Genomic DNA, 20538 nt, shown 5'->3' with positions numbered 1-20538 from the left:
TGAACAGCATAACAGTCACATACAGCGTTACTGTCAAACGCTAGCTTGTTTTTTTTTAATACCATGCGTAGTGCAGTTTCTTTAAGTTATGGTAGTATCATGTGGAAAGGTCAAATAACTTGTCTTTTAAATCAAAAGATTTTGTCTTACATCTCTTTGTTATCTCAAGGTAAGAAATAAGGGCAAGATGAGTTTATTGTACTTGTATTGAAAAACCATCCGTAATACCTTTCACAAGTCAGAATTATTGTCATACTAAGTTTGATACTGCAGACCCAGCGCAGAAGCCATCAGATAGAAAAAGTATCAACTTCAGGACAGACTTCGCACCTGCCAGCTCCGGTCCAAATCAGAATATCCAACTTGCTTGAACAGTTGGGCTTATCATTCAGAATCTACAGCTTTGAACTCCTTGCTCTATATCCCTTCAACAATTCACTTTAGCACTTTCTCAAAGAGACATTTCACTGAATTCATCACACGTGTCTTATTATAAACAATTTATTGCAGCCAAACAATGTAAATAACATTAATGTATACTATAAAAGTTATTTGTATGATTAATTATATACTATATATATAAAATTCAGTCGGAACTAGCATTTCTGTGCTCTTTATCACTGTAACTTGGTAACTGTTCTGAAATCTGTGGTTGTTCTACTTGACCCACCAATCAACAGGAATTCCATAGTGGAGTGTGGCATTGAGGATGAAGTGACTCAGTTCTTTTGCCCTATCCTGAAGATAAGACTGTTTCTTATCTTCACAAAGTAGTTGCCAGCTGACGGCAGTGTTGTGTTTGCATACGATCACAATTATCAGAAAAAATCAGTTGTGATGGAAAAAAAAAGATCAATGCTATCACAGGATCATCTGTTGAATAGTTGACAAACCACCTTAATTTTGTTCTATTGTTTGCCCAGTTCGACAGTGCGTGTTGCAATTTAGTGCCAAACATTATTGTTCTTGGAATTCACTGCCATTGAAGGGTGTTGTAGTTTCTGAGTACAAAAAAGAGATCAGGTAGCCAGCAGTCAAAATCTGATAGTGCTATACAAAAGTGTCAAGCATCTTGAGTCTTTATTTTAGTTGATAAAATATAGCTGGAGGAAGAGAGATTTCTGGATTAGGCAAAAACAGTAAGAATAACTCCTGCTATCAAACCCATCATTGCATTCAAGTGTTGCAATATGAGTGTGTATGTGGCAGCAGTCTGCAGATAGAAATTTCAGTGACTTAAAAACTAAAACAGAAGAACCAAGAAGTGCTGACTAAGCATATTTTTTGAGAATTCTGCTAAAACTTTAATAAACATTTTTCTTTTTTTACAGCTGCTATACTTATTCCCACATTATAAACACAGAAGGCATCAGTGCTAGTCTATATCTCTTCTTCTCCCTTCCTCACTGTTTTCTCTTCTTCTCTGATTCCAAGCAGAACTTCTCAAAAGCTTCTTCAATTTCTGGGTCCATTTCATCATCATCATCATCTATGTACCTGTGGATGAACAGCAGTGAGACAAAACTACCAATTAATAGGCAACTTTCAGGCTATGACCTGAGTATACATAAAAGTTACTTTGTATTCCTAAACATTTAAGCTTAATAGTAATTTTATGTGAAACTGGGTAAAAATATGAACAAGTAACTCTTCAGTGCACAAACATCTTATACAGATATTCTACTATATATTTTTTTAAGTATCTTGCTCAGAGAAAACACTAACAACTGATCTTAACCGATATGGTTTGAAAAAGTAAAAGTACAGAATATGGACAAGATGTGTTTTTTTTAAATATGGAATTCACATTTACTTCTTTATAATATATCCACTATGGCACCAATTTAGAACCGCCTACTGTTTTAAGTACTCTTTTACCTGCTCAGGTGAGAATTAGTCACATAGACATGTTCCTCTGACATACCCTCTGCACCTGCAGGGCCATTTGTCAATTGATATGCTTCAAGCTCCACAGTGCTCTACAGGAGAGTGAGTGCCAACTGGATGAGCAGATTGGCCCTCACTAACAACACTGCAGGTACCTGGTGAGTCACAGGAGCCTCTGTTACGCCAAATGCTAAGAACACCCAGGCTCATTAATACCAACCCTTTCCCAGCAGTGCTCTGCAGAAATTTGCACCGCTGCTTGAGGAGTTCTAATCAGATAGTGACCTGACCCTGAAATAAGCTAAAGTCATGTGGGGCACAGAGCTCAAGCTGCTGTCTCACTGTCTTAACAAGCAACTTCACTGGTTGAGCCTCAGGATGCACAAGATGCATTCTAAAATACTACTTTTAATATTATACCCATATTCAACGCATTCCGGCTCAGTAGTCTGTCCTGAAGAACCACAATACTCGTAAAGAGCCTCTCTTTTTGTGCCCTAAGTATACTTCAATAATTGCCTCTTTATTAATCATTTGGCACATAATTAACTGCATATTGATTTACCAGATTCACACAAGAGCTTGAAAAGCTCTCACTATGGGGTAATGCTGTTTCCATCGTGTCTTTAGGCTCCTTGCAGGATTTATTGCACCATGGTTAGAACTCAACACAGTGCTGACAACATAAGCCACAGCAAGTGTGAATAAACCACAAGCTAAGCTACTTTATGCCTGGCCAGCAGAGTCATCAAATTTTGTTTTGGATCTGCCTCCTGCTTTGCTGAGTCTGTCCACAATACTGGTGATCTGCTTTTATCGTAGCTGACAGAAGAACCCCACTGCAGGGGTAACAGTCACCATGTGGCACTTCTTTATATTTTACCCCATGAGTCTTCTAGAACATTATTGTTCCTAACTAAGAAACAGAGTTCTTCTAAATTATAGGCTATTTCAATATCGGGCAGCACAGAAATGGAAACTGGCATGAACTTTAAATTGTTAATTGCTATCTGCATGTTTATAAATGCCCTCCGACAATTACTGGTACAGGCAAGAGGTTGGCCTGTAAGGGGTTGAAGAGGACAAGGTATATTAAGCGTATGAATTTTATTTTCTGTCCGATTCCTTGAATCCTGCCCTCAGGATCCACTGAGGACTAAATATACTGTCCCTAGATATGACATTATTTTTGATCTAAGATGCACTCACGTTTCACCCGCTGCAAGAAACTCTGTCCCATTCTCTTCAAATAAATCTGTGAGCAAATCCTCTCGATCAATTATCTCTTGGTACTTCTCAGAGTATTCTGTGAAAAAAAAGGATTAGTTAAGCTTTCACATCCATAATCTGCATTTCTCCTCTACTTTAGGTTTCTCTATTAGGTCACTCAATGACAATACTGGCAGTCACAGTTTTCACTCTTAAAGCCTTCCATTAAAGTAAAGGACTGATAACAATGATACAAATATACCAGATAACTTCATGTATGTGCACATACACTTTTAAAAAAGTAGACTCTTCAGAAATACATGGAGGTTGGTTTTCATCCCTTTCATATTCTTGTAATTCCCCAATGGATTAAGTAAATGATGACCTGTCACAGAAAGGCTGTACTGTGAATCCCCATGCTATCAGATCAGAAGTGTCCTGGAGTTTTCCTTTTACCTTAATAGTTTTTATTCCTGCTGACCTTTCAGTTACTCCATTGAATGAAAAATTTGCTTAGCAAGATGTTTTTTTGTTGTTTTCAGCTCTTTAAACAGTAATAAGCTGGTGTCATTAGTGAAGCAGAAGTTCATCCCACTAACAATTCTACTAAATCTGTCTCTTGTCCTGTATGTAATACAGCTGTAATAGAAAAAAAGACACATAAATACGTACCTGGATCCGCAGCTGTAAAAGGAATTCCTTCTGCCGTGTAAAATGTAGGCTCATTCTAGGAACAAAGGCAAAATGGAAAAAAAATACTAATTAACCTTTCTTAGGAAAACCACAGACCTGTGACAAAGAGCAGAACATGCCTCGGGAATCCTGACAAACAGACATGAAAAAGACAGCCTTTCCTTAGTAGTATACTAGAAGGATGCACTCTATCGTACCATATCCCTTAACACTTTCCATATCTCCACATGGAATAGTGCTCCGTATTAATAATGTAAACGAGAATTGTATGCCCTCCTCTCACGTGCATCCTTTTCTTGCAAATTATTGATTAATTTGAACCACTCCATGAGCTGGCAAATGAGGTGCAACAAATAGGATTGGGAAAAAATATGTAATCTAATGCAGTCTTTCTTCACCTCCTTTGCAAACAAAATGAAAAACAGGATAATGTGGCAGTCAAACCAGCCATTCCGTCCACGTGCGTGGCAGTCTTTTTACAGGCTGAAATCTGAGCATGCACCAACATATCAGTGACTTACAGGAATTACAGCACTGGTATGGTACACTAAAACATTTTATCCACAAACAAAAAAAGGCATCATCGTTGTATGTAACTCTTTATATTAATTTTATGTTGGCCTAATTTAACAACATGGTAAAGTAAGTACTATACAATATACAAATTGTACACAGTATATACTATACAAAATACTTAATTATCTACATTCTATTGTGATAATCATAATATCCCAGTGCCCCAGCAGTGGATGTCTTATAACCCTCAGAAAAGGCACACTGCAGGCTGCCTGGCTCAACTTCAAGTACCCACTTTGGTAGGACAAATAAGGCTTTCATAACTTTTGAACCCTTTAAGCTGTGCTGGGCTGTCCACTACAGATCCGCCCCTATGGCCCGGCACTGTGCCCTCACCATGAAGTAGTTGGGATCATTTTCCGGCGTGGCTTCGCTGAAGGCTGCAGCTGCATGGACTCTGCCCCAGTTACTGCTTCTCAACTCCACCAGCCTCAGCAGCATCTGCTTCACATCCCTGAGGAAAGGCATAGGGAGATCCAGCTCTCTGCATAACCCATGCTGCTAATTCTGGACTCAAGGACGATGTTTTTCAGCACTGGAACTTAAAGCCACGCTCCCTGTTGCAATCCTCCATTACTACAAATACCCCTGACCTCTTAGCAATTGCCAGAAGACAACCTGAGAGAAAGCATTTTTAAAAATTGGTCCTACAGTGAAAATTATTTTGTGCTACTTTCCTATATCTGAGCATTTACTGCAATTCACTGCTTTGTACAGTTTATCAGTTATAACACACAGTGGAGTGTTAAACAGAAATTGATGAATGCTCCTATGAAATGTAACCTCAATACGAAATACCTATGTGGCATTTACTTGCGATTTAATAGTGCAAGATAAGAAAAAAAATTAAACCAGAATGGGAACTCAAAGAGATCAGTTTCACTATATGAAAAACTGGTCTGCCAGAGCAACAGAGCTTTTGCAGTGCACTTAAAGCATGTCCATTTGCTTGAGACAAACTACTTAGCCTGTCCTTCCTCCAGGGATCTTTGCTGTGTAGAAGTACAAGTCCTCACCTACTACACCCTGCATCCAGGACAATATTCTCGATTCCCCGCATAAGATCTTCCATATATGACTTTCCTTTCTCTTTCCAGGCATCTTCCAGAACTGAACCCGTTAACTAATGGGGAGACAAGCAGTCAGTCAACTGTACAGCTGTACAGTATCTATTCACGTGCCTTTCACAATACACTTTTTACCTCAGTCACCCAACTTAAAGTAGAAAATATAAAATAATCCTCAAGGAGAAAAACTAACTATATGATACATCATATGAAGAGAGGACAGAACAGAGGCACAATGTTTCTCAAAAGGAAACTGCGGATACAAAAACCTACAGTAGCAAACTGCTCTGATTGGTGAAATGAGAACAGTTGTTTCTGAATATGCCAAGAAGTTATTTTTTTACATTTCCCCACTGGACATCGGTTGGTTTGTGCTGTGAAGTGGGGATCAAGAAAATGGCTGGTCCAAGTTCATACACTGCCAGATCTCATCTACCAGCAGCAAAAGATAATCTGGAATCTGGAAATCCATTGCACTTATTTGTACTTTCAGGCCCAAGACCTCTGCCATCTAACCAAATCACAGGCTATTGCTCAGAAGAATCATGATGCCTGTTACTATCCATAGCAGCTACAGATGCAATGCAATGTGGAATCCTTTAACATGCAACTCTCTTGCCTTCAGTAGTTTCACAGCACAGATGAGATTCCCATCCACAGGGTTTGAAAAAAGTGCATCCAATAGATCATGCAGCGCCATCAGCAGTATGTCCGCACGTGTTACTTGGCCTTTTGAACTCTTAATCTGCAAAAGACAACTATTATCATCATCATCATCATTATAATATTACTACTACTACTACTACTACTACTACTACTACTACTACTACTCTTCCTCCTCATCTACTGAAACTGTCCCTTTTTTATATATCATAGCTTATAAGCTTAGTTTCCATCTATAGCTCTTGATTCATGACTTTTCCGGCTCCTTGAAAAATTCCAAAGACGTTACTGCATCGATTCATCGCTCTTGTATATGGAGACATGTAAAATTGAGAAATGCCGGGATCGGGCCAGACCAGTGTCACCAGCAGGGCCTGCCCTGGCCTCCAGATCAAGGCAACTGTTGGAAATTACATGGGATCCATGTCAGTCATTCCAGGGGGACCCAAAAATGTGGTCTCTGAACCCCCAGATACACTCTTAATTATTTCAACATGACCAAATACAACTGTTGCCAATTTAATTTTACACCATTTGATTGTAAAAATAACTTTAATTAGCACTAACTCTAGGTCTTTTGGCCAGTCAGCAAATGCTCGATTTGTATTTCCGAGCTGTAGCGTTCAATGTGGCTCCCAGGTGGATCTTTTCACCCCAGGATCCATGTAAATATCCATCTAATTATTCTTATTGATGTTACTGTTGCTATTATTTCCACTCTTTATTCATAAACCGTCAAAAAACGATTCCCACTAACCTCCAAGTTCAGGTACAGTTCCCCCAGAAATAGGACATAAGAATGAAAACTTTTCCGAGTCATTTCATCTCCCTTCACAGCCTTGTCTCTTGCCTCGTACTCTTTCTGACATCTAGTGTGTGGAAAAAAAAAAGGTTACAGACCCACAGGAAAAGCAAAGACGGAAAACAGTATTTTAACACTTTACCCTCTACGTTATTATGCCAATGGATGCAATAGCTGGAGCAATCAAAAGGGCAAAGTAAGAACTAATTCACGAGTTCAATTAAGTAATTGAGAGTTCAGGAGGAAACAAATTGTGTCGAGCAATGCACTGGCAACCAAACACTGCAGATAAGACTGGAATACACAGAAAGAAACAAACCTCATAAGCAGCAGCTTCCTGAAGTTTCCACTTGGCGGACTGATGGTGAGGTGCTGAGACAAGTAGTTGCACAGGCGAGCACCCGTGTATGAGAAGTTGGGGACAGATGTGGACTGTGGAGTAGAATATGGAAAGGTGAGTTAGATTGCTTACAAAGTTTTCACGGATCTCAAAGAGAGACACTATTCCACTGTCTTAATACCAACACAGAAGAACAAACACTGCTCTTATCTGCCATCAAATCATCCAACTTCACAGCTGAAAGGAATGTTATACAACACATCAACACATAAATTAACTTACCTGCTTTTCACACATATACGCATCGCACATATGCTCTTTTGTACACTGGACACCTTTGCTGAAGAAACAGGGATGTTCCAGCCACTTTATCATACATATCATACAAATACTTTATCATCAAATATAGGGTGGTGGGGGAGCTAGAGTCTATCCCAGCAAGCAACGGGCACAAGGCAGAATACACCCTGATCAGGATGCCAGTACATTGCAGGTCAGAAACTGTTCACACACTCGTACCAGGGCCAATTTTCCCAGAAGCCAATTACCCTACCAGTATCCATCTTTGGACTGTGGAAGGAAAATGGAGCACCTGAGAGAATCCCACATGCATATAGTGAGAACATACAAACTCTAAGTAGATGGCACCCCAGGACTGAACCAGATCCCCAGCTCTACAAGTCAGCAATGCTAACCAGCTTACGACTGTGCCAAGCATTACAATAATTGCAATATTCAAAGCATTATCACATTTTATGCACTTCCCTTTTACGTAATTTTCCCTTTTATTCACACTTCCTGTTTTACACTAAGATTTATTTCCAACTCTAGTGCCTCCATCTTATTTTCCCAGAAAACAAAAACATCCAATATCTACCCGAATGAGACAAAATAAAACAACTACATTAGAGGTGAACATGCATCCGTGAAGCACTTGTCTAAGGTCTTATTTCCTCAGGATTGGACTTGTTTAACTCTAACTGACTTCCCTGTGTCATTTCCTGGAAGTAGGCTTTAAAGCCTTGTTTCTACCGATAATGCGAATTCATTTTCTGCTTGTCCAAAACTGCATATAATCTTCATTCATATTCTATCCTTTGCACTTTCATGTTGTTTGTGTAATCTGGGGGTGTAACCCAAAATATTTACCGCATTTTTAATGAACACTTCAATTTAGCTTCTTTCTCTTTTTGTTCATAAATCCAGTCTTGGCTAGAACAACAGACCAAACTATTTCACACTCTGAGAGGCTCAACTATCTGCTGTGTACAGCATAAATACACAGCACTTTTTTCCATTTTCATCAGCATTATGTATACACTGAGTTCGGGAGGCAGCAATGATCACACCATACCAGTTATAAGACTCAAAAACGTCACATGTTATTAATGAAACATCATTTTAAAGAGGATTGTTTCCCAGCATGAAGCACATGATCGCTATTTTACTTCTGTGAAGCTGGCAAAGTATACTACCCTGCACAAACTGTACTGGCGTTCCAGTTAATAGAACTGAATGCACAAAATGAACATGATGACAAGTAGTCGTTTTAGCCACAGATGATAATCAATCACCAAACTGTTCCTTGCATAAGGAACTGGAAATGAATCTGCACAAAGAGGGGCGCGCACGTGCACACACACCTGGTGATAGATTAGCTCTACAAGTTCGTGAAGCGCCTCTTCTGTCGTGACCCACCCATTCAGCATCGCGGTGAAGGGCTCGATCTCGGATTCAAACGACCCTGGGAACTCGTTGAGGTGGGACAGGAAACTCTGCACCAACTCTGTCAGCATGGGTTCTGAGTAAAAATCACCACACCCATCTTCGCACACTGCTGCCTCCTTCAATGAGAGAAAGAGCCTTTTAAAAAAACCAAACTATATAATTGTATGCATCTCAGCACTTTTGGGGGAGGGACACTAAATGTGTGACTTGGTATTTTAGATCTTATCTTTAATTTAATTTCAGGTTCATCAAGTGCCCAACTACAAATGACATCCATACTGATCTTAACAACAAGGCTATGAGTACACATAATTATGTTTCCTCATTCTAAACCATATTTAATAACCCACACCCAATAATGAAAGTGGGTTAAGCCACAGCAGATTTAATATTTTCTAAAAAAAATAATAGCAGGACATTAAGTTTTAAAATCACTTCATGCAAGTCAACTCATTCTTTTTACCAACTTGCAAATACCTCCACAAGCGTTAAATGAAAGATTCTGCTGCAGAACTCTTATAGATCTTTAAAAGCCACACCATTGGGGATGACAGTGGAATATGAATTTCTGGGCGATCGCCATCCTCCTGTTTTGTTGCGGTACGACAGCTGCTGCTGGTGGCAATCTTACCGAGTGCACGGTATAACCGGCTGGGTAGAACTCCGGTGCGTTCACCGAGAGATTCGAACTGACCGCGGCAGGGCTGGCCAACTGGGGCGAGAGCGCCGCTGCGCTGCTGTTGTTGTGAGCCAAGTGTGGAGCTCTGGTTGTTCTTCTGCTGTCTGAAATGACGGATTTCAAGAAGAGCCGCGTTAATGGTTACTCAATGACTTGTACTTGCTCGTATATAATTGACAAAAGCCAGCGATACGTTGTATCTGGGATAACCCCTGGCTATTGCCATAAAGCACCATCACTTAAAAAACCTGGTTTACCAGTTACAGCATCTTGCTCCATAGTGTGTACTTCTTGATATTTAATCAGTGCGTTCTGCGTTCTCATTATCAGAACTTTTTACGCCTTTCAGTAATGCATTTAGAGTTAATTCTGCCTCGGCAATTTCTATGATAACTCTGTGCTGTGCTTTGCTTTGTGTTAAACATCTCGTTTTAGACCCTAAAAAAAGGTCTCTCCTAATACAATCTGAAGTGAGGCTGACCACACACTGGCCATCTTTGGCTGAAGAAGACCACAGACAGCCTTGCCTATGATGCAATGCTACCCAATTCCACGCCTCCAGATCTTTGTTTATCACGAAGGTTAGGACAATGTGGGTTCCTGGGAACATCCTGAATGCTCTCATTTTTCCTGTCATTATAAATGTACAGTTATCTAAACACGTCGTCTTCATTTTGGATTTAAGTGAGCTCATTTGTTCCAGAGGATGAAATGCAAGCACAGGTAAGAGATCCTCATTGAGCATATGCCTACCTACAGCTGCACAGACCCAGTTTCTTCAAAAAATGCACACGGATTCCTTGTCGCATGACCTTTAATTTTACAAGGTATGTAGTGTTTTAAATAAAGTTACCAGGTCTGAATGAGCTGCTCAAGCAATATACTACCTACTCTTGTGCACATGTACATCGATTGCCTGAACAGTGACAGTAATTTTAATTGGCATTGAAACAAAACTGTGGGGTCAGCTAATTCCTCTCCCAGTCAGTCTTTCTGACTGTGGAAAACTGGGCACAGGGCCCAGAGAGGGGGGGTGGGGTGGGGGGGTACTGTAAGTACTCCAGAAAGACAAACTATGGAGGCACACATACTATGCACACAGAACCCTCTGCCACCATGCTGGTCAATTTTGCTTCAGCTCTTTCCACAAGAAAAAAACAACAGTTTTAGTACCAAACAACAGTCCTCTATACTGTCACCCAAACCAGAATTCCAAAAGGAATTTTGAAAATTGGGGTTTCACTTAGAGTAAACTGCATAGATTTTAATTATTTTCTAGCAGTCCTCACCTTCCTCTGCTTTAACACATTCAAACGTCACATGACACACTCGCGAAAGCTCCTGTCATTCCTGATGGCGATTTTTTTAAGTTTTCTGTTAAATATTCTACTGAATTAATTTTAAACTATAGAAAATTACAGGGATTAAGAATATTTTTCTGCTTGCGGCCAAATCATCGAATATAACTTTCCCCCTCAATTTCATGCTAATTGTTCTGTTATATATATATATCAATTCAAGCTGCAATTGTTATTACCTCTTACAAGCACGATTGATTACCCGCTGTTCTATTTTGGCAAGACTGTAATGATTCCGCTGTTACAATAAATCCCCCTGAATTGAACACTCTAAGACAGGGTCTAATGTCGAGGCTCCGAAAGAGTAGTTAAGTCGGTGGTATACAAACAGGTGCCGAAACCTGTATGTTTTATCTTGCCCCACACGCTTCAGTCGTCCAGCATCACGCCCGCATCGGGTGATCCCTCTCACCTCCGCTCGCACTGCTATCCCCCAGTGAGGGGGACGTCCTGGGCTGCCGGAGAGGCTCCTGTTGGTTGAACAGGCTCGACTTGGCTTCTCCTTCACCTGCCACCTCTCCGACATCCGGAAGCCGGCCGCTCTCCTGCTCTCCGAGTCCAGTGATGCTAGGCTTAGCCCGGTTCCGTCCCGCACCGGGGGCCCGATCGAAATTGTCCGTCATGCCCGCAAAGTGAAGAGAGACAGGGCTCTGGCGTAAAGCTTCACCGCAGCCTCATCCGGAGCCGCGACAGGCCCCAGGCTGAGAGAAACCCGACAATATTGCGAACGCGTAGTTTTAAAAGTTGACGTTTCTCCTTGTTTAACGTAATTTGTTTCTCGTTTCCCTACGTAACTCGAGAAAGAAAACCTAAACAAACTCTAAGCCTTCAGGAACGCGACTTCCTGTAACAACAACTGGCAGTTTGCACGGAGGAACCCAGTCGATGTTATTGGCCAGGAGCTATGGCGTCCACTAGAGGACAGGAGTAGCTCAGGCACTGCTGACAGGAGAATAGCCGGCAGGACCACATGCGCTCTGCTGTCTTTCCGCCTCTCGTTAACATCCACAAGCTGTATTTGCCAAATCACTTTTAACAGCCCAGAAAACGTAGCTGTATCGCTTTTGCGCAGTGTAACACAGCAAGAATGACGCACCGAAGAGATATAACTGCTATTTGAAAATAATATTTCTCAGTGATTTATGTACAGCTGCCGTGGGCACGTATAGTGTACGTATACATATTTAGGAGACAGTATACCCGGGAATAGTGCAAAAGATAAGTAATCTTTTTTCTGTATAAATGTACACATACCTAAAATTGTATTATTAAGATAGTTACATTAAATTATCCTGGTTAATATAAGGCGAATATATTAATTACTATAAAAAACTGCGTTTATATGCTTGTATTGTTCATTTCACTGTGCAATTTCATTCAATTCATTTCATTGAATAGTTTGGCAAAACAGTACAAGCTCGTCAGTGAAAGTTATTTTTCCTATCTGCAATGTAAATTTCCCCAAATCGCGGGAACTGCGCCCATGGCTTCGGAACCGTTTAAGGTTTTGCATTCGTGCAACAGCACTCTACCCCTCAGTACTATATTAGTTTTCTGTAAAAAAAAAAGAGGACGACTATACGTTAGCATAGTTCGAATAAACAAACGCCAACAGCGCCGAGTAAAGCACCCACACGCCCTCCCTCATGTCCACCACGTGGTCGGAAAATAACCGAGCAGCCCTCCAACTCCTTCCGGGTTGGGAGTTGAAGTCATTCGGCAACCCGCCGTTCAGTCTCCTATAGCCGGCTTCCTAAAGGTCAGTATACGAAAAGGCTTTATTTTGACCTACAAATAGTGCACCGGTGTAAACGTTCCATTTGGTTGCAATGTGGGGTCAGGATATGTCGCAGTAAATGCCCGAAAACGTTCAAAAGTTTTGAGCTCGATTTTAGAAGTTGTTTTTAAACCGTTTTTTGCAGAATGCATGGGTTTATGTCAGCCGAGCCTCGAAGCGGCAACGGGTGAGAGAGTCGACGACGTTCTCCTCGTTTTCCCCTTTATAAATAGAGGCGATTATAACTGAGGAAATAAGACAAATCTGTGTCCTTTCTTTCTTAATAAATACATAACCCTCCACATTTCCACAATGTTTATGATATTTTAAGGATTGGTTTTCTGGGGTATCCCGTGTTGTATAGATTTATCTCCTTTACTTTAAGGTGGTTAAATTGTTTTTTAAAGTCTGCCTGTCACTCAGCGGCATGCAAATCCTTATGCATCTATCCTAGATTGTCAAAAAAATGCCAGTTTATAGTTGGCTGAGCAACAATGTTATTTTTTTTTACTAGCGGCAAACTGAAAAAGTCCGCTGACGTGGTAGAAACTGAAGATCAAGTTCTGAGTTTATACCAGCTGAGTGCTGTAGCCTTGGGTACAACTGGTTTTTGTGTAGGATGTTGCCACAGCAAAGCCTGAGTCAAATTAACAGCAGTTAAAGGAAACAATCACAGCAGCGAGGAAGGTAAAGAGGCGTGAGAAAACCACAGCACTCGATCCTGCCTGAAATTACGCCTCTGTACAAGTGGAGGTTTATAATACCTTAAATACTACACTTATGTTTTTGAGTCCTGGACGTGAAGCAAATATGTAAACATTTCCGTTTATATATGTAGTATCTGGGGTTACGATGTCCGACAGAAAGTAAATGTATATTTTAATTGGTTCCGATATTTGTTTTGTGATGTTATAGGATTGAATCTGAGTTTATGATCAGCGTTTAACTGGTAAATTTGGACGGGAATTGTGTCCGGTGTTTTATTCAACCTGCGGTCTATCCATGATCTGTGGGCTTGACTGTTCTGCAGTTCTCACTGGTCTTTGCCATGGCCAAGTGCTTCAAAAAGTGAAGGACGAGTATTCTCTCCTCGCTCTGTTGCCTTTCAAGGGACATTTGGACTCCTGACCTCAACCGTTTCGGACTCTCAGACCTTTCCCTGCTGAAATTCATAATCCGCCGTGCTTTTTCTGGTGCAGGGTAGGTTTGATGCGGGGAGCCAATGCAAACTAGTTATTGAATATCACTTCTGGCTGATGAATGTTTCAGTCTGGATGTAAAGAGAAAGAGAAATTCTCCTTGACTGAAGTTTGTGGTGAAACCAGTTCACGGTGATCTCCTTATCTACCGTTTTCTTTCAAGAAACATCTAGATAAGATCTTCAGATCAATGAGCTACTAACTTCCAGATGAGCTAACTGGCTTCCTCTCATGTGCAGTCTTACTCATGTTCTTATCTATGTATGTGGCATTGCCTTCCTGTCCCAGTGACATTTCCACTCTCCAGTGTCCTACCCCACAGCCTTTACCCCTGATGCAAGCCCCAGGGGGAGCACTCAGCTGAGTGGAGAGGTTATCCAACATCTCCCTTTCTCGTGTGGCAGGAGGAAGGCGGCTCAGGCTAGAAGAGGCAGCTCCCGGCTCTTCCTCCTCCCCTCCCCATCAGCACAATGGCCAGTCTCCTACGCGCCGTCGTCAGCAGCTGCTCCAGCCCCGTCCTCGTAAGCGGGGTCTTGTCTCTGAAGGCGCAGACCGTCAGGACGCCATGTTTGCGCCTATTCCGGACCCACCAGGCTCTGAGGTGTCAGGGCGCCGCCAGTCCAGGTGAGCCAGAGGGGGCTCATCGCCAGTCTGTGTTTGGCACAGTTCCTTTCACAGGGAGAAACAGTGTGCAGAAGCGCTCTAGGGGCCGGAGTTCTAACTTTGCATGAATAAAAAGAACATTTCAAATTGTCTCTCGGCCTTTTTAAAAAAGATTTGATATTTTCTTTCTTTGATTATTTTTCTGTTCATGCAAAGGAGGAAAAAAAATGCAGGTCTACTCAAAGATAGTGAGATTTCTTAAATTCTTTTTAAACTATTGGACAATTTATGAGCACAGGCCAGAGAGGTGAGTCCATTAAGTCATAAGCTATCTCTCTGCTGATGTTTTCTGAACTGAACACATTTTGTAGGGAGTCAGGTTTCTTTAAAGACATATGAATTATACATCATGTTTACACCATCTGTAGTTACAGATTTAAGAAAACCCATAGAATCGCTTACCAGATTTGTCACTTATGGCACAGTCATTCTGGGAGTTTAAAGCCTCAAAATGTGACATTTATAATGACTGTACTTTTCCCTCTTACCCTGCATGAGCACAGGCCTCTTCTATTTATTGGTGTGGTATTCTGTTGTGTGTGTGAGCGTGTGTCTCAGAGTCCAGTGTTACAGTTTGATTTCTGTTAGTCTGATTAACATGTTAGTCTAGAAAGTTAACCCCACCTGCCTTCACCTCCCTTGGTGACTGAGAAATAAAGGGCATCTGAAGGATTTTTCTTTTTATTTCCCTAAGTAACCCAAGGTCACCCCTGTGCTGTGGGTCCTCGTGCTCCAAATAAACCAGTAGAGCAGCCCTCGTCTTACTAATGTAAATGAATGAAGTCACTGCTGCGGGTCGGTGATGAGGTCCATGATGGGCATGGGGAATTGTGCCAGTAATAGCCAGTCCAGCAGCAGCAGTGTGGAATGGCGTTGACAGCTGGTGCCTGCTGCTCTTGGCTCTGTTCCAGCTTAAACTCCCACGTTCAGAGAGAGGCAGCAGTTGCAGAAGAAGAAGGTGCATCTTTTAAAAGAAGAAACATTTCTTAGCACATGAGCATAGGTTTGCCCTTTTGCACATGGGCTTCACTTAAAATTATTTCCTCACGCGCTGCCACACTGGCTACGCTGGGGGTAGGGGGGGCAAGCTCAGTACCTGAAGGCCCCCTGGGCTTCTGGTTTTCATTTCAACTTTTTAATCTTGCCATTTAGAAGAGACACCGTTTACCATAGTTCTAGGCTAAAAATGTATTTCCTGTGACTGCATGGAAATGTTCAATTTTTCTGCCAGTTAGTGAGATAACATCAATTGGGAAGCAAAACGTCTGTGACTAGACCTGGAATGGTTGTCAGCGTGACATTCCTACAATTAGATTGCTGCCAGCCATTGTGAATAAGACACCATCTACTTAAGTGTAAGTGAGTTTCAGGAGAGGGATTGCAGTTCCTCAGGTTGATTCCATGTAAACTTTTTTTCAGTTCAGGTCTGGGAAGGTGCAGAGTGTAATCCTGTTGGCTTTCTGGGCTTGTTTAATGTCACAATTTGCCATTTGTAAGGAATGGGATGGTAAAGGAATTTTCCGTCATGAATCGGGAAGAGAAATAAGGCAGCTGCTGCGGTAGTGAATGAGCAAAGTTTTCCGCAAAGGAATGAATGACAGAGATCAGATGAGTATCAAATCCATGTTGATTGTCCTGTCTCAGCTTGGCATGTCACATTTTTACTGTCTTAAACTTGTGAAAATGTACCTTTTGGTAATTTTAGAGGGATATCTATAGCCCTACCTCCTCCAACAGCTTAGACAAAAGAGGACACATCAGGATGCTACTTGTGACCTTTTTAGTTTCTTTAGCATGTTTGTACTGAGGACATTGCCTGTATTTTATGTTGGAAGTGTGCAAAACAAAACTAAAACCTTCTGACTTTGTTCTCAGTGCATTTATTTTTTTCCTTAAACATCACTACTGTTGTTAAAAGGAGTTCAGTACCATCTTTCCTGTTTTTTACAAAAATACTAGAAAGCTGTAGAAATTATATCTTACTTTAGGTACTCTTTGCAGAAACAAAGACAGCCAGTCTGCTGACTCACACATTTAAATTTCCATTCTCATCTTCTGTTTTCATATTCACAGCTTTACCTTTGTGCTGTTCTGATAAAAACAATCTAATTCCATCTTAAGGTATTCATTAAATGGGATCACATGTCTTATTCCCACATTGTTAGTTGGCATTTTGCCTGTTCCCATCTTGACTGTTTTCACAAACCAAAATCAAGGACTCTACCTTGCTATATTGCAAGTCTTCATTTGTAAGTGGAAATTTTCAAGACAGTGTAAAGCAGTTTTATGCGGTCTTAAGTTAGATGTCTGCACAAAACAGAATGTATATTGGAATGCAAACTCAGATGCAAGACGCTGGTGCAATAAAAGAACCAAGATGTATTTGATTCTGTCGATTTCTTATGGCGGACACAGTTAATGTCTGTGTCTTTGTAATCATATGGAGCTTATCGCTTAGCACTTCTTAGTGCAAACACAAGAACATTTACTGCTGCATTAAATTGAGGTTTTGAGAGATTTTCAACAGGCTTCTTACTATGTGGTTTTCATCGTAGATTCCCCAAAAAGTTTCATCTCTTTGAACTGTGAACACCAGCAATTTAGCACTGGTTTTATAAATTGTGGTAGATGGGGAAGGTGAGAGTTTCGGTGTAATCTTGGTCAAGGTTAAGCACTTGCAGGAGTGGAGAAGTGTACTATGTTTTGGTTCTTAGCACAGTCTTCCTGTAGGCTGGTTATTGTTCCTATGGTTGTTCTGTCTGATGTCCGGGTTGAGTCAGCCCAGTGAAAAGCCATTGTAAATAGGTTTCAAAGGTCTCTTTCGGATGAGTAAACTGTTGGATTGCAAAGTACATGGCAGAGTACTGTGAAATGCAATATACTTTGTGCAGCACATCTATCCCTCATTTCATTTTTTATCTACAAAGCCTTTTCTTTATAACATTTTTATTGGCTTTATAACACTGTACTCAGCAAAGTACAGAGCCAGCTGGATTTGGTTAGACTCCAGTGTCAGGTCATTTGAGGAAATTGGGGATCAATTTATCTTTTATAGACAGAGGTATTAACTGTGACTACTCTAATCTGTCCATATTGCGATCTCTTGAAAGGTCATGAGGATCAAAATATATTCTTTGTCATTTTGTTGGGAGTTTGGCCTCGCAAGGATGAAGTTACACAGCTGTAAATCAAGTCTTCATCCTCATGTGTTTATTAATTCCTCATTACAGACAGGTTTTATGTGCCATAAGAATGTTATGTCAGGTTCATCCAGCTGATTTTGGTTGCTTGCATTTGGATTGATCACTATAGAAATACCTGTCACACCTGGAGACCTGGAATTTCCATCATTCGAGGTCTTTTGTTTATGCAAACTGGGTACATTATTTAGAAAACAAATCCTTGCAGTCCATACCACATTTGATTGGGCCACTTATTGGGCCCTGAGCTCTGAGAGACTGCTAGTCTGGTAAGGTCTGTAGCTGCAGACAGACCGGTCTGTAGCTGTGTGAGAATTAAATCAAAGATGTAATTGCTGCATACACAGTTGTTTTATATTGTACTGTTGTACATGTATTTCCTGCTTTGTTTTCCCAAGCAAACTAAATCTCTAATTTTTAATCGTTCTTCTGTTCTCCTTCTGTTGTAAGGGAGCTCATCTTTTTCTGGAGCCTCTGCTCCAGAGTATTTTTTTATGACAAGATGAGAACCCGTTTACATCGGATGAAACAGACGTTAGCTCCCACTAGTGCAAAGTGGACTGTGTGCCTGCCTGCCCAGCTCACCTCCTCTCCTTCCCTTCTCTCCCGCTCCAGGGATTCCTTACAAACAGCTGACAGTCGGGGTGCCCAAGGAGATCTTCCAGAACGAGAGGCGTGTGGCTGTCTCCCCTGCTGGGGTGCAGGCCCTCATCAAGCAGGGCTTCAGCGTGGTGGTGGAGTCCGGGGCTGGAGAGAGCTCCAAGTTCTCCGATGACCAGTACGCTCAGGCTGGGGCCACCATCAAAGGGACCAAAGATGTCCTGGCTTCTGACCTTGTGGTCAAGGTAACCTGCCATTTTTTCTGTCCCTTCAAATTTCTAGAGAACTTCAGCTCAGGACCGCAATCCTTAGTGTAACAGCAGGTGTGCGTGTGTTGTGTTGTGTGTTGGGCACAACTGATCAGGCAAAGCAGGGGAATTCAGACATTGTGCTGGAGTATCCCCTGTTAATTCCATTTTTAGTTCCAGTTGGTCTCATTATTTAATAAAGATTACCAGTTCATTCAATTAATTGTATTTTAGTCTTTTGCCCTCACTGGGCAGCTTATGAAGATTTGGAAGATTCTTCAGACATTCCAGTGACAGTAACCAAAGTTTGTTTGAGGGAATTAAATATGGATTGTCTTTGTCTTTCCACATTCTACAACAGGGGATTCCAACTCAGGTCCTCAAACTCCAGAATCCTTCTTACTTTTTAAACTATTGGCCTAACTGGACCCTTCCCCTTGTTCTGCAGACTTTGTGTGTAGATGATTTATGAGAGAGATAGAAAACTTGCAGGATTCTGGACCTTGTGTTCTAATATTGGGAACGATTGCTCCCTGCTGTCTCTTACTCTCTGTGCATTGTTTAAAGCTTTGTTGCAGTCAGAAAAGCAGATGAAAACTTTGCAGTGTCGCAGAACACCTTGAAATTCATTCTGCATTCTTTCTTTCTGCAGTGTACTTTTTAAGTGGTATAGTTGCGAGGAAATTTGTTTTATCCCTCTTCAGTCTGCCTTCACCATGTCACATTCATTTTACCCTGTAGCTGTCTAAACAATCATTTCTAGGTTCGCCACAAAAGTTTAATGTGCTACATTCCAATTGTGATGTCACTGAATCTTATAAGATCACTTTATTAGCCATATACAATTTCTTGCATTAGGAATTTGTCTTTTCGCATACCCCAGCTTGCTCTCCATGAGACACAGACACACAGACAGTGAGAGAAGTTTGGGATCAGAGTGTAGGGTCAGCCATTGTACAGCGCAGCTGGGGTTAAGGGCCTTGCTCAGGGGCCCAACGGAGTAGGATTCCTCTGCCGGCCACGGGATACAAACCGGCAACCTTCCAGCCACATGCGCAGATCCTTAGCCACAGAGCCACCGCTCTGCCCAGTGGACAGTTCTAAAACACAGCAAATGATGCAGGGTTCTTACTAGTTTTTAACACTGAAAATGTGCTTAAAAAGTTAGATTAAGTAAATATATAATTGCATAGTTCAACTAACTAAGAGATCAGTTGGAATGAAAAACAAAAATCCAGGTTCATGCAAAAACCAACCTGCCTGGTTTCTGTTGAATTGCTTCAAAGCTGTGATGTGAGCTTTTTTAAGCTGTCACCGACTTGTTACACCTTTACACCTTACAACTGGTACTGTATTTAATGGATTGCATACATTTATGCATGTTCAGACACAGACACTTCATGAGATAAACAATCACTTATTCATGCTTTGTGAAAGTCTAGCCATCTGTTAATTACATAGCATGCTGGACTTGCAGATATGTAAACAGAGTGTGCTGTGAAGTCCAGACACAGCGCCTTGCTGAGGACATGAGGTGATAGGCAGTACAAGCACCCTTGTCCACTGTACTCCTTTCTTTGTCACCGCTCTGAGCCACTAGAGGGCATGTCTGTTTGCTGGAGCTTCTATTGTCTGCTGAGGGAATTTGGGGTTCTAATATGTATGTTTTTGCATGGTTTCTTTTTTTTTTTCTGGGCCAAGAGTAATAGAACCATGTCATCTTTTATCCCCACAGCTAACAACCTGCTCATTTGGACAGTTGACTGTACATATTCTTTTTAAAACGCATCTTCTTTCTCTTTCTTTTTCATACATCTGTTAAATGTATTGCATGTTAAATATATTTTAG

General features: G+C 41.2%; 2 protein-coding genes across 2 annotated transcripts in view; one reads left to right on the top strand and one right to left on the bottom strand.

Annotated features, from left to right (window-relative positions):
- Positions 1-1280: 1280 nt before the first annotated feature.
- Positions 1281-12570, bottom strand: paip1 (poly(A) binding protein interacting protein 1). Its single transcript, XM_088910959.1, has 11 exons — positions 11415-12570; positions 9597-9748; positions 8881-9081; positions 7217-7329; positions 6853-6964; positions 6052-6177; positions 5382-5488; positions 4702-4819; positions 3769-3823; positions 3097-3193; positions 1281-1497 (listed from the first exon to the last, which is right to left on the bottom strand). Exons 1-11 carry the CDS (start codon positions 11623-11625, stop codon positions 1404-1406), a joined length of 1386 nt encoding a protein of 461 aa, XP_088767085.1. The 5' UTR covers positions 11626-12570; the 3' UTR covers positions 1281-1403.
- A 120-nt stretch (positions 12571-12690) lies between these two features.
- Positions 12691-20538, top strand: part of nnt (nicotinamide nucleotide transhydrogenase) — a 61654-nt gene continuing 53806 nt past the window's right edge. The window contains exons 1-3 of the mRNA XM_088910561.1: positions 12691-12761; positions 14383-14602; positions 18457-18686. Of these exons, the coding sequence (XP_088766687.1) occupies positions 14449-14602; positions 18457-18686 (384 nt within the window). The 5' untranslated portion in view covers positions 12691-12761; positions 14383-14448. The remainder of the gene's footprint in view (positions 12762-14382; positions 14603-18456; positions 18687-20538) is intronic.

This window comes from Atractosteus spatula, chromosome 3, assembly GCF_055471065.1.
Source record: "Atractosteus spatula isolate fAtrSpa1 chromosome 3, fAtrSpa1.hap1, whole genome shotgun sequence".
Taxonomy (NCBI): domain Eukaryota; kingdom Metazoa; phylum Chordata; class Actinopteri; order Semionotiformes; family Lepisosteidae; genus Atractosteus; species Atractosteus spatula.
This window is presented reverse-complemented; position numbering and strand designations above follow the sequence as displayed.